Source organism: Maylandia zebra, unplaced genomic scaffold (assembly GCF_041146795.1).
Source record: "Maylandia zebra isolate NMK-2024a unplaced genomic scaffold, Mzebra_GT3a scaffold11, whole genome shotgun sequence".
Classification (NCBI taxonomy): domain Eukaryota; kingdom Metazoa; phylum Chordata; class Actinopteri; order Cichliformes; family Cichlidae; genus Maylandia; species Maylandia zebra.
In genome coordinates, this window is record NW_027490041.1 from 4,822,501 (window position 1) to 4,839,658 (window position 17,158).

The window sequence follows — 17,158 nt, forward strand, 5'->3', positions numbered from 1 at the left end:
GTCAACTCACAATCGACACAAACACAGTGAACACAAAGCTCCAACTGTCTGACAACAACAGGAAGGTGACACGTGTGGAGGAGGTTCAGTCATATCCTGATCATCCAGACAGATTTGATGTTCGGGAACAGCTGCTGTGTAGAAATGGTCTGACTGGTTGCTGTTACTGGGAGGTCGAGTGGAGAGGAGACGTTGAGATATCAGTGAGTTACAGAAGCATCAGAAGGAAAGGAGACAGTGATGACTGTTGGTTTGGATACAATGATCAGTCCTGGAGTCTGGAGTGCTCTGATGATGGTCCTCATTCTGTCTGGCACAATAACAGCTACACATCCATCTCCTCCTCCTCCTCCTCCTCCTCTGTCTCTAACAGAGCAGCAGTGTATGTGGACTGTCCTGCTGGCACTCTGTCCTTCTACAGAGTCTCCTCTGACACTCTGATCCACCTCCACACCTTCAACACCACATTCACTCAAACTCTTTATCCTGGGTTTTATGTCTGGTCTCCTGGTTCCTCAGTGTCCCTGTGCTGAGTGGAGTGTAAAGAGTGTCTCCTGTTACAGAAACACTCTGACTGTTGAACAGATAGTTCAGTCTGTACATGTCTGTCTCTTTCACTCACAAACACGTTTTCAGATTCATGGATTCAATCAGTTGATGTTTGAAACTCTTCTAAATGATTCCTTGTAAACTTCTTCAGTCACAAACAAACAGGAAGTGATGTCACATGTGTTCCTGTCCACACAGCAGAATGAGTCTATTGCTGACAGTGATGTACAAACAGAGTGAGCATTTCTGAGGCCCAAAATAAACTGAGTAGTTCACTGAATGAACAATGGACTGTGAGCTCAGTTCCTTCATCATTAGTATGGATTATATATGTATATGTATTATATTAGTATCATATATATCAGGTGCTGCTGCTTTCAGTCATTGTGCAAATGTGCTGTTTGTAAGCTTGTAAAGCTGCAGTCAGCTGAGACTGAAGAAGTCACCTGATCAGTGAGCAAACGTTTCTGAAAACGTCCAGATGAACAGAATCAACCTTTTGGGATCAGCCAGCAATGCAGCATCATTGTTGTTCAGCTTCAGAGGTTTGCAGGAATGAACTGATGACCAGAAACAGCTGCAAAGTCCAAGAAAATACCAGCTGGAGTTCAGCTGCATTTGAAGAAGTCAAAGAAAAGTAAGGATGGCAAAGGGCGACGTTTTCTTCCAAAGAGCTGCAAACATGGTCGACGCCTCATTAGAAGAATCATCTGGACATTTGTGAGGAACTCTAACCAAGAAAGCAACGTCACACAGATCCAACAGACAGTTTCCATGACTGCAAGTGTTGAGTGGAAAAATGCTACATTGCATTATTGCATCCTCTCACCACAGGAGGCGCTGTTGGCACCACTGATTGCTGATCAGCTGTTCTCTGATGATCTGATTGATACTGTGAATAACGGGACTCACTGAACTCTGTGACACAGTGAAGATTACAGAGTTTAACTTCACCCTTTAAGACTGACCACAGAACCAAGTCCGCCAGAGCTTTTGTTATATTTTTACATGCTGTGGAGCCATTTGTGGGAGCATTTCAAGTTGCTATACATCAATACAACTGTTATAGCCCTAATTTTAATAATATGTATGCATTAAGTCCATAGTAACTACATAAACTGCAAAAAAAACCTCTGCTCATCCATCTCTGTGTGTATCAGGATACATTTGGTTCATAATACACAGAAAAATCAGAGTTATTACCTGTAATAAATGTGAAAGATTCCTGCAGTGATAACCAGGCAGGACTGAAACACATCCAAGCTGTCACCACGGTAACAGCACCGCCCATCCACAGGTGAGGGGAGGAGCAAAAGAGGGACTTTGACCATTTTATACTAAAAACACTCAACTAATGTTTCTAATATGAAACAAATAAGCCCACATTAATGTGAGCGTTTATTAAATAATAATAATGATGATTTCCTCCTGATCTCATTTCCACAGCAGAGAAAACTGTGGTGTATATTGAGGTGGAGGGTGTGGTCTGTGGCTCAGGTGTAGAGTGAGGGTGGGGTGCACCACACAGTACTGAAACACTCCAGCAGAGGGCGCTGTTAAGTCCTTATTGTAACACAGTTACTGTGTGCAGTTAGACTTCATACATAATCTGCACTTATTTCCATCAGACATGCTGTCAGGAAATGATTGGTTTCTATTGATTCTACTTCCTGTTGACTCGTTTGATGACAGTGAAACAATCACAGCTGATTGTGTGATGATGTAAACTGTCACTGTTACATTCAGTGTGTGTGACATAATGTTAGTGCAGGCTGATAACAGCCTGGTTCTGTTAGAAACACATGAACGTGTCCATAGATCAGTGTGTGTTTAACATGAGAGCTTCAGCCCTGCTGATGTGTTAAATAAAGACATGCAGGAAAACTGATGAGACTCTGAAATAACTCTTTATATTTATAATGTAACTCTGCATCAAAAGAACAACAAAGGATCCCAGACAGGTTTCTGTGAACAAAGACCATTCTGATGTTTCTGTGTTTCTAACACTTTGACATTATTAGTAAACAGACTGCAGTGAGCAGCATTTATAAAGAGCTTCTATATAAAGATATGACAGCTGTTTGACAAGTTTATCACTCTGTGTTTGGACCTGATCAGTCCAGCTGTTTACTTGAAACATGTTCATTTACCTGTTCTGTTATATTCATGTTCTTGTCTCTGTTGAAAACACATTTTAATGTCCCTCAGATTTTTCTCCCAGATGAATAAATATAAAAATGACACAAACTGACTGCAGCTACTTTTTGTCCTTTCTGTCAAAAACCTTCATGTGACTCATGAGAGACACGTTTCAGCTGTTTGTGACAGATCAGAGGCCAACAAGTCATTTATAACACTTTCCATCATTGTTTAAAGTTCTCAGTGTTTCTGTGTTGCTGCGTATAGGATCTCCCAGCATCATCACTGTGCTGTCCAATCATTGTGTGCGAGGTTACCCTTATAGTGCGATGTGTGTTTGCACAAAGAGAAGCATGTGTGTCAAATATAAATAAGCACAGAACAGAAACAGCTGCTCGTTTCTTCTGTTTAGAGTCAAGTTAGTGTTTTGTGTCTTTGTTTGAGGCCTGATGTCGAGCAGAGGTGTGTGTAACTGCACTGGTCTGTTATATGTGTGAAGTGTGTGCTTCTCTTCAGCATCATCTTTGTCACTGCTGATTCCTTTGTGTCATCATGTGTTGAGAAGAGAGAACAGTTATAACGGAGGAGCAAAAGGAAGCCCTGAAATCTGCATCAACAAGGAAGTGTTGGCTCACCAGTGATCCCAGCAGAGCCACTGGTTTGGCTCCAGTTGTTCTAGATTCAATGATGTTGTTGCTACAGATACATGTCAGCATCTTTATTGAATTTAATATGAAGCAGAAATGGTGTCATTAGGAGAAGAAGAGGAGAACAAGTCCGGCGAGGAGGCAGCAGCTCTTAAAGATGAAACAGCAGCTCAGCCCTGAGCTCAGAGAGCTGCACATGAAAAAGCTCCTCAAGCAGATCCTGTCAGAGGTTTGTCATCAACAGGAGGAACTGTTCACATCATAGGATGAAGATGCTGTCAGCTGGATGAAGAAGGTTATTTAATGCAAACGTTCACACTGAAGTCAAATTGTTGTCGTGTTGAACAGATTCATGTACTGATCGTCTCCAGAATGTTAGAAGAGCTTCAATGAATCATTAGAAACAACTTACAGCTGCACAGCTGTGTCAAACACATCTGTGTGTCATTGTGGGATTGTTGTGTTTCTACATGTGACACACGTCTAAAACATGCACACAATCTGAACACAAACAGGGACTCATGTGTTCCCACAGCCAGATGCTGAGAGCCATTTCCTTGTAGTCCTGTGTCTACATACATGAACCATTAGATGTTATTGGAATGATTGTCAGCTCTGATAGTTTCATGTGTGTTTAGCTGGACGCTGTTTGATCCTCGACATGTTTAAAGGTGTCCAGTCCTGAGACACTGGGGCTGGAAACAGCTGTGATGTCATTGGACTGTCACACAGACAGAAGTGCATGAAGCGAGCAGCCGAGGAGCCGCTGATGTTTTGGATTCAACAGCATTTGAAAGGTCGACACAGACACATTTGCACACAGAAAGCTGAATCTGTCATATGCCACAGTGAACTCACTGTTCAGTGTTTTTCAGGAAGCTTCTTAACTGCCTCTGCTGCCAAACAAGCAGCTGATGTCCTTGAGAAGAAGCTGAAGAAGTCTTCAACAACAAATACAGGAAGTGGACTTTCAAATACTAGATTCACTTTAGACTCACAGAGAAATGACTCAACCAGCTGTGTTTGACTATATGAAAGGTCAGTGTGTGTCTGCACACAGACTGTTGTGTTGGACTGTTATTCAGTTGTCTGCTGAATGTTTTCAAATGTCTGCATCTCAGCTGTGATGAGGCTGGGGGTCATGGGAGGCCACCGTAGCAGCCTCTTCAACATCATGACATCATCATAAATGCTGCTGGACTGTCTGATGGGCTGACGGTGAAAAAGCCGTCGGGAAGGAAACAGAAGACATTTCAGAGGCTGCAGCAGATTTCTTTGATTCGGGGCCTTTTTCAGCTTTATTGGACAGAGCAGTGAAGATAAGTGACAGCAAAGCAGAGAGAAAGGGGGCGTGGCCCGGGTCAAAGCCAGGCCAGCTGCTCTCCACCTCGTGGTCACCTGCTCCACCAGCAGCCCTTTCACACACTTTACACTGTCAAACACTGTGTGTGGACCTCAGCTAACAACAGGCTGCATTTAAGTCTGGACTACATGCTTTTATATTGTTTTTATTCCATCAGCAGCTCAACATCATGAGCAGCTTTGACATAAAGACATCAAACTCAAGCTGACTTTAAACTACTTTTAATACAGGGGCTCAAAAACAACAACATCTTTATTATATATCAGGACACAAAGTCATTTCATCTCAAAGGGAAACAGCTTTATTTGGAATAACCAGCACTATCAACTGGTTTGGGATCTCCACCAGTTTCATGTCTTTGCAGCTTCTCCAACAAAGTTCCTGTAAAATCAGCATGTTTGTCTTTATTGGTTTGATAGTGATTGATTATTCAGTCCCAATCTGCTGTCATCTAAAGAACAAAATGATGTTTCTATGAGTCACAAAGCTCCAGATGTTGTCGGCTTCACAAAGAAAACAAAGAACTTAAACACAAAGTGTTTGGAGCCAAAATGTTCCCAAGCTGCTCTTTTTGAAATGGCAGAGGTACAGTGGTGTCTAACAGCACACTGTGGAAGGCAAACATGTTATTGTTGGATGAAACTTCATGAATCCTTTGTAGATTTGAGCTGTTGGAGCCTTTCTTTTCTCTTCAGGTGTACAGATGCTGAGGAGGCAGGTGAAGCAGGTGGAGCTGTTGTGATGCTGGCAGAGGGTGTGTCTTAGTAACTCTGTGAGGCAGAACTGGATCCAACATTGTGGATGTGTTGATGTTGGAGCCATTAAGAGTCTCTGGCCACACTGTAGGATTTCCCTTTGATCCACTGTGGGGGCATTTTGGAGTCTGTCAGTGAAACTCTTCATGTTTGTGTTTGACTCCAGTTTATAGAAACAGAGAAATGTGTCATGCTTTTGTTCGGCCTCCACAAATACACACATTTGTTCATTGGTTGGACTTTTTGGAAGGAGACACATTGAAAACCATGTTAATAAGATCTTGTTGTTTCCTGTGGATCCGACACAGAGAGTGGACTTCAGACAGAAAGCGTGGAAGAGATTTTAGAGGCCGTGTGTGGCAACAGGAAGTTTCTGTGTGTTTGCTGATCTTACATGTGGAAAACAACACGTGATGTTTGTGAAGTTCTACAATGATCATTGTTCTCACAGCATTTTGAGTGGGAACAGTTCAAACTGGGAGTAGTGGGAGTTATTTACTGATTGAAACAAGCTGAATGTTTCTGTGACGATGAAGATCAGCAGCTCAGCTGATCAATGAACTGACATCTATCAGTCGTTTCATGAGATGAAGTCATCAGCAGACATTTGTTCTGACTGTGTGATGAATGTCAGAACGTCAGGGCTCTGCTTTAGTCACTGCTTGATGATCATTGGCTCATTGTTGAATCCAGGGCCCAGTCTGACCTCTGACCTTTGCTGCAGGTCTTCTGTGTTATCTCCACTTTCATGTCTGATCTTCTGCTGTATCGTCCAAAATAAACATCTGGATCATTTCCAACACTTCAGCAGATCTTTAGTTTGGGCAGTGCAGCACAGAATAACACATATTGTACTATACTGCCCACTTCCTGATCTTATTGGATCTGTGTGTGAGGTTGGTGAAGGAAACACATGTTTACTGAGTGAGTCGCTGCCATTAGGAACTAGTTTTTATATCACAGCCTGGAAATCACACAGGACCATTTCTGCAAGTGAAAAGTCGTCATTGGAGGAAAATCATTGTGTAGTTTGTGCGACTGAAGAATTGTCCCAACTACATGTGCTGCTGACCCTTGACCTTTTCTTTAGGTGCACAGAGGAGTCTGTGGGAACATCCAGAACTGAGGCATCTTGTGTACAAACGTGTTCAGACCAGATGTCAAATGATGTCAGATGTCATCCGTGAGTGGATGCAACTGTGGATCGTTCCAATAAAATGAGGCAGTTTTGTAAGTACAAGCCCACTACAACCCATCATCAACATTTTAAATTACATTATACATCTTCACTGATATAAAGCACCACTATTTTAACCTGATTCACTTTTTCCACCCTAACAGTTCATTCCTCAAATCAAACAAGATATTTGACCCTAAAAAAATGCATCAACAAATAATTTTGTAATAAAATATTTATTCTTCAACTTTTACAAGTGAAATCAAACAAGTGTGTTTAAGAGTGAAACCAGAGTGGAAGCTGCTCATATAGAGTCCAACCCAGGCTAAAGTAAGCTGAGTAGAGCAGCACCATCAAAGTGTCGGCTCTCTGAACACGGTGCAAGATCGCCATCTGCAGGACAAAACTAGTTTTTCTCGCCCTCCTCGTCAACATCAAGATGATGTCATCGTACAGCAACTGATTCCCTGTCCGTCTGGAACAAAGCATTTACATTAAAAAAGACATTTACAGAAAATACAAACACCAACAACACATCTCATCATCACATGATATTTTATTATTTATTATATTATATATTTTTATTGTACCATCAACATCAACAAATACCAGCATATTTTCTTTGAGATTGAGTAGAGTGGACCTTCCCCTTGGTTCACTTCCTGCTCGCAGCATCAGCTGACCTCTGACTTCCTGGTTAAGGTCTCTCAGCGTTGACTGGAATATCAAATCGGACTCACACCATGTTCTTGTAATGTGGTCATGTCTGTCAGCTGTTTGAAGAGCATCTCTGGCCTAAACACAATAGGAAGAACAACAACACGGCAAAAAGAAAACAACACATTTCCATATTAGATGAAGGGCACCGTAACTGGAAATGGTAACATTCATCTGATGCTGCTTTGGATTTATCTTCTGTTTTAGACCAACTTTGATCACTTCGAGCCATCTTAAGTCCGTTTGTTCTTCTCACTCACTAACGTCTCGTATGATTTCAGATCCCTGCTGTTCCCCAGCTGCCCTGTAGGTGGCCTCAGTGTGTCTCACACCATTTACAGATGATTACAGGTCGTTTACAGTTCAAACAGGTCCAACATAAGAAATATGCAGAAAATATCCTGCTATAACAGTTTGGGTCAAAGTGCAGATGTTCCAGATGTTCTGAGTCTGTCTGTGTTTCATGTTAACATGTAGATGTTGGACCAAAGTGAAGCTTTTTGATGTGACAGCAGGAATGTGAAGTGTAACTCTGAGCTGTAGGAAATGAAACTAAACGGACTTTTTCTCCTTTATTTATAGGAAAGTGTAGGAGAGCAACAGATGAACAAGCGTTACTGTAACAGGAAACATCAGAGGACCTTTATGTTCATCATCATCACTGTTTCCTTGTTCTGTCACAAACACACAACACTTCCTGCTCTCTCTCTGATGGATCTGATTGGCTGTTTCATTCACAGGAGGCCAGGGCGTCACACAAACAGCTTTAACTGCACAACGACACACTTTAAATCATCTGCAGACAAACCTGTGTGTTTGATTTATGAAGAAATAATAAAGACGTGTGTACAGCTGTCCATGAAGCAGCTTCTCACACAAACTCTGACACTTCAGCCACTTTAATTCCTGCAAAGCTGCGTAATAAAGAGCTGTGACTGCTATGAGCTGCTGATGATGACTGCATGAAGCTCTCAGCTGAAGCTTCTTTCATTTATTTTAATGTTAATGTCGCCTTTTTAAGTCTGTGTGAGGATTTTAATGACACACATTAAAGGAGCTTCTTTGATTAGAACCAAATTCATGTTGATTTTCAGCCTGAAATGATAAAAACTTTAATAATTCTGTTTATAATCATCAACCTGGAGACTAATGAAAAGTATAATAGTGAAAGAAAGCCTTTATTATTTGAGTAATGCCTGAATCTGCTCAGAGACGGAGACAACACAGAGGTGTTGATGACAGTTTGACATTAACTGAATTAAAAACAAAGTGCTCTTATTGTGAAAATCTGCCTCCTACTTCTTTAAATCATTTTTATGTATTTTTTAACCTCACAGTGAAACATTGAGGCATTAATCTGACACAGTTTGATCAGCAGCTGTGTTTTCACTGACGTTTCACTTTGATTTGTTCAGACTGAGCAGAGAGGATCGGTTCTCTGTGTGCGCACTGCTGAGAAACACAAGCTCATTTCTGCTGTTTCATGAAAAGTGTTATGGAGGAACAAGAAGTTCAGCCTCTAAACTCTCAGCGTGAGGACTGAGTGAAGAGTTTCAGAGCAGAGAGTTTTGGCTCACAGCTTTTAGCGTCTACACAAAGAGACGATTACGCACTTGATCTGAGAACATCTCCACCTCCTACAAACAAACTCTCCTACGAGCAGCTGTCACAACCACAACAGGCAGAAGACTGGATTTCTTCAGGTCAGATTTCATGCAGTTTGCATAAATTGTGTGTCACAGACTTTGTAGTTCACATTTGTGTGACTCGTTTAAATCTTCTCCTCCTGAAAGTGAAACTCTTACAAACACATCAGGCCACAACCTGCTGCAGGTTAATGATTGATCTGAAGGCAGCTGACCTTTGAGCAGGAACTTGTGAGTCTTTTATTGTGTTTAGCACTGCCAAGTGCTGGCCTCTGCTTCCACCATCACATTTACACTGGTAGGTTCAGCACTGCTGCCTGCTTCAGACTGAATCCAGCAGCACAAAGACACAAGTTAATAAAATCAGCATCTATTCCTTTATCACTGCTTTGTTACAGAGGAGAACAACGCTCCAGTAACGCGTAATCCGATTATTTTTTTGAAGTAACGAGTAAAGTAAGGGATTACTATTGCAAAATCAGTAATTAGATTACCGTTACTTTCCCGTAGGAACGCTGCGTTACTGCGTTACTAAAACCGTGATTTTTTTGCGAGAATGTCTCACGACAGTGACGTAAGCGAGTGCGACGTTAGTGACAACAGCTGTGTGCAGATCAACAATGGATCACATATCGAGTGCAGAGAGAGTATGAGCGTGCAGCGTTTAAAGCGTGGAAGTACTGACCTTACTTTGAGTTTGATTCCATAAAAAGTGACAAAAACATTAGTGTCCGCTGTGCGTGGGAAGAAAACTTCTTTTTACAGCGAAAAAACCCCTAAACTTCCAACAAGCACCGAGTAGCTACGACGTAATGGGAAACTCACAGAGAAACTCGCGGATTCTTCCACTGACCGCGGCACACCTGCACCAGGGTAACCCTCCGCCTGCCCCACTCCTGCTTTACAGGTGAAAATAGAGCAACAGGACCGCTGAGTCTTTGACTTTATTTATTTTCTGCTGTGTTTTACTTGCATCTATTTGAAAGACTGAGTGTAAACACACAAAATATTTTATTTTATGTGCTGGAATGTGCAGAAAATAGGTTTAAATGTTAAACTAATTTCTTCCAGTCAGAGAAAGTTGCAGATAATTAAATGTTTGCTTGATGCATAAAGTTAAAAGATTAAATCTAATAAAACAAGTTTTAAAAAGAGACTTTTCCATTTGATTACATTTTGTATGATGGATTATGCAGAAAAAGTAGAATTGGGCTGAAAGATCTATCGCTTTATCACCTCTTCAGGTTGTAAATCGGGTTTTTAAAAAGTAACTAAGTAATTAATTACTTTTGAAAATAAGTAATCAGTAAAGTAACAGGATTACTTTTTTTGGGAAGTAATTAGTTACTGATTACTGTTTTCAAGTGATGCTACAGGTCACGCAGTTCTGCAGAAGTGGAGGAAACAGATGCTTTTCCTAACAGAGACACTTTAATGACTTAAAGAATCTAACTGACACACAAACCTCAGTTTGTCTGACATTCATGAGAGTAAATGCTCCTGAATGTTCTGTTAGTTCACTGGATGTTCACCTGACTTCAAATGTAAAGATCCCTGAGACAAACTCTCACGAGTTCAGCGGCGACGCGATCGCACAACCAGCCGCGACGTTAAAGGCCGACGCGCTCACTACCTTTGGTTACAGCTCTCAGCTCACACGACATACACAAAAATAATGACAACACGAGTCCTCTGTAGGACGTCACTGTGGTTTACTGACAATGTTCTCAACAACAGACGCACAACCCTGGTTTGGTCTGGTTATTTGTGTTGTACGGCTTCGTTGGTCTGACGAGCTTTTAGGGATGTCAGCAGAAGGATTTCACGTGCTGAGGTCATATTTATGAATCAACCTGAACAGCTAATACTTTACCTCTTTATTTTATAACACATATGAACACGTTATAGTAGATTTGTGCAATGTGTGTTTCACGTCTTTATGGGCGTATAGATCTGTAAACAGGCTGATGGGTGTGTGTCTGTTTATTGTAGTGTTGCAGAAATGTTAAAAATGATGATAATAACAACACTTCTCACATCAGGCTACAACACAAACCTCCTGATAGCTGCAAACAGCAAAACCCCCAACGACAGGCACACAAAGAGCGAGCAGGGACCCACCCTGACAGCATGTGAGCCTCCTACTACGACTCACTGTGGAGCAACACAACACCAGGAGACGGAGGATATGAGAGAGGATACAGCTGCTGTGGGGGAGCAGCCACACACTCCACAGGAGACGACGGGGTGAGAGATGGTTCGGTGCTCCTAACATCATGTGGACGCTCGTCTGCACATAAACAAACCTCACCTAACCCCACCTCCTTTCTCTTTTTGCAGGGTGGGGTGCTCCATCCTTACACACTTTGCACCACGTGGCTCTCCATCTATTCGTTTACCTTCTTGGGTCTCTTCCTCCTCTGTCCCAGCCCGTTGAGCCGATCGCTGGGGTCCAGCCTGTAGTGGGAGTGGCTGTCCTCGCTCATCCTGTCCCCGTCCACGCCGGGTTATTCCTTTCTTCTTTCTGTCCTCTGAATCGAGCTGACCTCTCTCCTCTCTGGTCCTCGCTCTCTGAGCCGGCGGAGCATGAGAGAGAGGAGTGGTTGGGGAGAGGGAGGGGAGACGAGCGAGGGAGGGAGGGAGCACAATGGTGTTGCCATGGCAGCAGCTGCCACCAGTGTTTATCTGGAAACCAGAATAGTTGCCACACGTTGCCACACTCGCACACTCGGCAGCCACACGTTTGTGTGCGACCTGCCCGTGGCTTTCTCGTTACAGACACACCGAGAGGAAACGCTCAGACACAAGGCCGAACATGAACGAACACTCGTGTGTGGGAGGAACAGGGCACAAACTCCACGCCGTCGTTAAAGATGGCGTGTGTGCTAAACGGAGCTGTGCGCTGATCGATCAGTCAAGTGAAAAAAACAAAGGAAGCTGTCTGGATGGAGTTTGCTGCTCCCACTAATCAAAGAGATGCATCACAGCTGGAGCTGATTGATGCACGCGCGACCGTTTGCACAATCCCACCGACTCCACGCTTGTGTTTCCTTTCTGCACCATGTTGTTAACACTGACCCCACACGGTGTTCATGAGCTAAAGAAATCAGGATGATTTCACTGACTCGTCTGCACAAAGCATTTTGTAGGTTACAGCATGAAACGACTGTAATCTCCACATTTACACTCACAGTTTCTGTTTTATTCTCAAACTGATCAATAACAGCTTTCCTGTGTAACAAACACACAAAATAAATGATATTGTGAGTTCAGCAGTGGGTCTGTGACCGGTGTGAAAGAGGACGATAGATGAGTGGGTGTTTGTAGAAACAACCTTTGTGATCTAAATGTGAGACAGCAAAGCGTCAGACAGAAGCCTGAGCTGAATATTTCCTGTGATATGAAGTCACCGTGTTTGGGTCGGTCAGTCGACTACTACTCAGTGAGTGTCCCACACACACACAGACCCACACAGACCCACACAGATCTTAATGATGGCCTCAGGCTTTGAGCTCCCACTAACAGCAGGTCCCAGCAGCATCCCATTAATAGTGATGAAAAATGCAGCTACAGCTGCTTTTCCACTACTGGAAGTTAATGAGGTCAAAGCTGGAGCTTCACCCTGTTCAGACTGAACCATGTGAGCCGGCCTCACTCCACAGAGGACGCCTCCAGGACAAACGTGGGCTCCATCGTGGACGTGTTCTTTAGCTTGTTTTTCAAACAATCTCAGCAAACGTGCCAAAATCATCTTCAGGGAGACTCTGTGGCACACAATCCAAAAACAAAGAAGGCTAAAGGACATGCTCTGTCCTCTGTGTGACCCACAGTCGTGGCTCAAATGTGGGACCTGAACACTGTGGGAACCTGAGGGGCAAATCTGAGGATTTCATTTGGCTTTTTCATTAGAGATAAGATGGATTATGTGAATGAAAAGGCAACACACACACACACGTAGGGTAGCTGTAGCCCGACTGGCTCATCTGCTAATCAGAGGGTTGCTGGTTCGATACCTGGGATCCAAAGTGCAAACTCTTGGGGAACGAGTCTACTTTGTGTGCATCTGAGGTTGAAGCGGAGCTGGTTTCAATAAACTGCTAGTTTCCCTTTCATACTCCTGAAGGACGTTCCTCACAAAGAGCGAGGCAGCAAGTCTGTGCAGGTCCTCAGAGTTTCATCTCTCACCCAGTTCCAAGCCCAGTTTGTGTCCCAGATACATGCCGCTGATGGCCAGGAAGTGACATCACTGGATCAGTTATGAGAGCGAACCCTTCAAGACTCAAACCTGCCTGGCAACGAGGGAAACGGCTACACAGGAAGTCCAGTGACGGGGTGCAGATGTTCCATCACCGGGATGTCATCGCTTGTTGTGTTTGCGTCACATACAAATGACATCACGGGACTTCCAGGTTGTGTTGCTGTAACAGCCCCACCCACACTGAGGTGGTGCTCAACTGTAACTGAGAAACAGAGTCGAGTAGAGTCAAGTTGAGCTGAGGCAGTTATGTTCTACTGGAAAAGAGGCGACTGTGGCTCAGGACGTCAGTCGGTAGTTCGATCCCCGGCTGCTCCAGTCTGCGTGCCAAAGTCACCTTGGGCGGGATACTGGCCCCTGTTGCTGCCAGTGCTTTTATTAGATGCTCTGGAACTGGTTTAGTGCTTAGGGAGGGTAGAAGAGTGCTATATAAGAACCAGTGCATTTACCATTTACCATTACTTACATTCTTTACAAATCCTACCATGTGAATTCATGGATTTTTTTTCACATTCTGTCTCTCACAGTTGACGTGTACCTCTGGTGCAAATTACTGACCTCTGTCATCATTTTAGGTGGGGGAACTTGCACAATCGGTGGCTGACTAAATACTTTTTTGCCCCACTGTAAAATTCCCTGTCTGAATTACTTCTATGATTTATCGTGCAGTTTAGTGGAACTACAAGAAGGCTCTTATTACTAATAGGGATGGGTATCGTTTAGGTTTTATCCGATACCGGTGCCAAACCGTTACTTTTGAAACGGTGCCGGTGCTCAAACCGGTGCTTAACGAATGGAGAACACAAAATTGGTCCAAAAACCTCTCATGTTCAGCTGTTTTTTTGTAAAAAGATAACAATGTTAGCCTTTTCTGCAGCTATGGGGCATATATGGTATCACTCTTGGCTGGAAGCAGTGCTTAAACAATGGAAAAAACACAAACTTTGTCCAAAAACCTCTCATGTTTAACTGTTTTCCACTTTTTCTTTGGTCATTTTAGCCTTTTTGGCCAGGGTGAAGGGAGTATCTGCCATCAAACAAGAAGACAGCCGCATGTAGCTATGATGATGTTTGCTAGTTCACCTTACATGCATTAATGTAATAACGTGGTTAGCCTACTCAACGTAAATTACACACGGACAACATTAAGCTACTCACGCAGAGAAGAACGGCTGCTGCTGCATCATCATCCTCATCATTTCTGCTACACTGGCAGGGCTAGGGGCCAGGACTCTCCTCTTCGGGTTCTTGGGGATGTTGCTAACTCCGGGTCCGATAACAGGCACCACACCCGCAGTAGATGTGCACGGTGTGAGGTCTCGCAGCAAGCTATCAAATACGGCGCATTTCTCGGCTTTTAAAAAAAATGCTATGCGTCGCCAGGTGTTTCATCAGATTCGAGGTGTTACCTCCTTTGACAGTATCACAGTATCAGCTTAAAGCACTTGTTGCTGCTGAGTTTGCATCTTTTGCTGTGAAGTACAGCCAGACTTTGACCGCTTCGCCTTGGGCATTTTTAATCTGTAGCTCTGCTCTAAAAGAACGTACGTACCTGGACCCGCCTACTATCCTCGGAAACGTAAAATGATTGGCTAGAATCTAAAGTGTATCACAAGGAAAAAGAAAGCACTGAAATAAAGCACCGAAATGTGCGCTGCCTTTCAGTCTGGTTACCACTGTTTATGTCACCGGACACCGGTACCCATCCCTAATTACTAATCGGTTCTCAGTAAACTTTATGCTTTATAAGTGTTTGCAGTGCTATGAGATGTAAAAAAATAAACCGAAATACACTTAAATACAAGTACTGTATTAACTATTATGTAAAATAAACTACAGAGTGCACTCTGCAAAGTGTGCTTGCAGGCAAGAGATGCAAGAATGCATGACAGAGCAATAGAATAGAATAGAATAGAATAGCTTTTATTGTCACTGTTACAAGAACAATGAAAGGCTGTTTGACATTTCTCCATGTGTGTGAAGTATTTACACAATCACAGACAAATTTACATTTACAGAAGAACGATATGTACAAGTTATACATGCACCTGCAAACATACGGATACACCCATACAAACATACACGCACATGCATACATGTATGTATAAATACATGCATGCGAACATACAGACACATGTCTCCACATACACATACATACATGCCATGGCTCGCTGACTGGGAGTGCCGAACTGAGCTCCACAGGAATGAATCCAAAAATGTTACATTTGAATGTTTCAGATCATCAACAAAATGTTCATATTAGACACAGAAAACACAAGTAAACACAACATGCAGGTTGTAAATGTAGCTATTTATTCTTATTAGAGTTATAATTCAGCCCATCAGAGGGTTTTCAAGTCTGAACCACCTTTTTAAGCCACAGCATCTCAGCCAGTTTGAATAGACCAAAGTCCCTCAGAGGTGAACTGGCTGATCATTGAACACATGTTGGTGACATTGATGGTCAGGGATGCAGAGCAGATGCAAAGCCACAGCAAACCACAAAGAGAAGCCCAACAAAGAACCTGGTGTCTGTATTTTTAGATTTTAAGGTTTTTTGATGAAGACAAAAACAAGGACAGCTTCCTCCAGGGAGAAGCTAGAAGCTGCCTCCTGCAGCTATAAATAGCAAGGCTTCAGGAAATCTCACTCTATGTCAGGAGTATGGAAACTGATGGGATGGCGTGCACCCTGCTTAATATTTTGGAGGACTAATTGCAGCATCTCAGTCATCAGTGAGGAAGTAAAGCAGGAAGCCGATCGATGCACTGTGATCGATGATCTAGGTATAAAGTAAACTGCCTTTAATGGTAAATATTATTAATGTATATACAGACCATAAATATTTAAACAGGCACATAGTTTTGTTCTTTAAGGTTAACAAAACCATGATAACGGCGTCTACGTTACAGGACATTTCAATGTGAATGTAAGTGCTCTATTCTTAGGAAACCGTGGCCTTTCTGTCGGTTTGGATCTGCTGATGAGCCTTTGGTCTATATAAATAGACTGACTATGGCATAATCATGACTTTTGTCATCACAGAAGTGATGGGAACATTCAAAGACTAAAAAATAAAGCTGTGGAAGAGCAAATAGTGTGCACAATTCATCTGATCGCAGAGAAGCAGTGAAAAACCCACAGAAAGTAAAAGATAGACGTCCTAAAAACTGGTGCAATTCAGTATAATATCATTGCATGTTTTGTTGCAATGGAGCAAACAACAACAGTACACTACTTTGCTGGGACTAAAGTATCTCTAATATAACATGGATGCTGTAAAATGTGATTGTGACATCCTTGACGTATGCACAGGAGTACAGAAGTAAAACAGCAGGAGTGTTAGCTCTACAGAGGAAAAGACACGCCTGTTACGTGGCTTACTACCTGCTTCTTGTCACCACATCGCCCGGTAGGATGGTTTCGACTCTCTCTGTAAGTGTACATCTCACTCTAGACTCTGGCTAACCCATTCTCTCCTCCCTCCACAGCATTCCTACCAGCCCACCTATGGCTGTGCCACATCATACTGTTCATGGTAATACTGGTTTAATGTTGGGCAACGATAAAAAAATAAAATATCGCGATAGAATATGGGTAAAGTGCGCATGCACAGTGCCTTTGTTTTCATACGCACATGGCCAAAAAAGCTTGGCGGTGACAGAGAATGAGAAAGCGGATCGTTGAGTGAAACACATGAACCAGAATTGGTTTGTAAAAATGCTGCAACTTCAGTGGTGTGGAACTGGTTTGGTGTTTGTCCGTCAGATACACAACAAAGCACCATTTTTTTGTAGAACATGCAAGCGGCCGTCATTATTGCCATATTTTTCAGACTAAGGTGCTCTTAAATCTGGGAGTAATCTGGGTCCTAAACTCCGTCCTTCAGGACCCAAAGTCAAACGAACAC

The 17,158-nt window shown here is 42.8% G+C and overlaps 2 protein-coding genes and 1 long non-coding RNA gene across 3 annotated transcripts in view; 2 read left to right on the forward strand and 1 right to left on the reverse strand.

Moving 5' to 3' along the window:
- The window catches only part of LOC143416005 (uncharacterized), a 1,629-nt gene extending 800 nt beyond the window's left edge, over positions 1-829 (forward strand). Inside the window, exon 2 of the long non-coding RNA XR_013096427.1 lies at positions 1-829. This exon is cut by the window's left edge and continues 6 nt beyond it. This is a non-coding gene — a long non-coding RNA (uncharacterized LOC143416005).
- Positions 1-17,158, forward strand: part of LOC143416083 (uncharacterized) — a 188,722-nt gene that overhangs the window by 22,942 nt on the left and 148,622 nt on the right. The window lies entirely within an intron of this gene.
- Positions 6,387-11,731, reverse strand: LOC143416040 (uncharacterized). Its single transcript, XM_076881403.1, has 3 exons — positions 11,393-11,731; positions 7,240-7,425; positions 6,387-7,105 (listed from the first exon to the last, which is right to left on the reverse strand). The coding sequence occupies exons 1-3, from the start codon at positions 11,477-11,479 to the stop codon at positions 7,076-7,078; spliced, it is 303 nt and encodes a 100-aa protein (XP_076737518.1). The 5' UTR covers positions 11,480-11,731; the 3' UTR covers positions 6,387-7,075.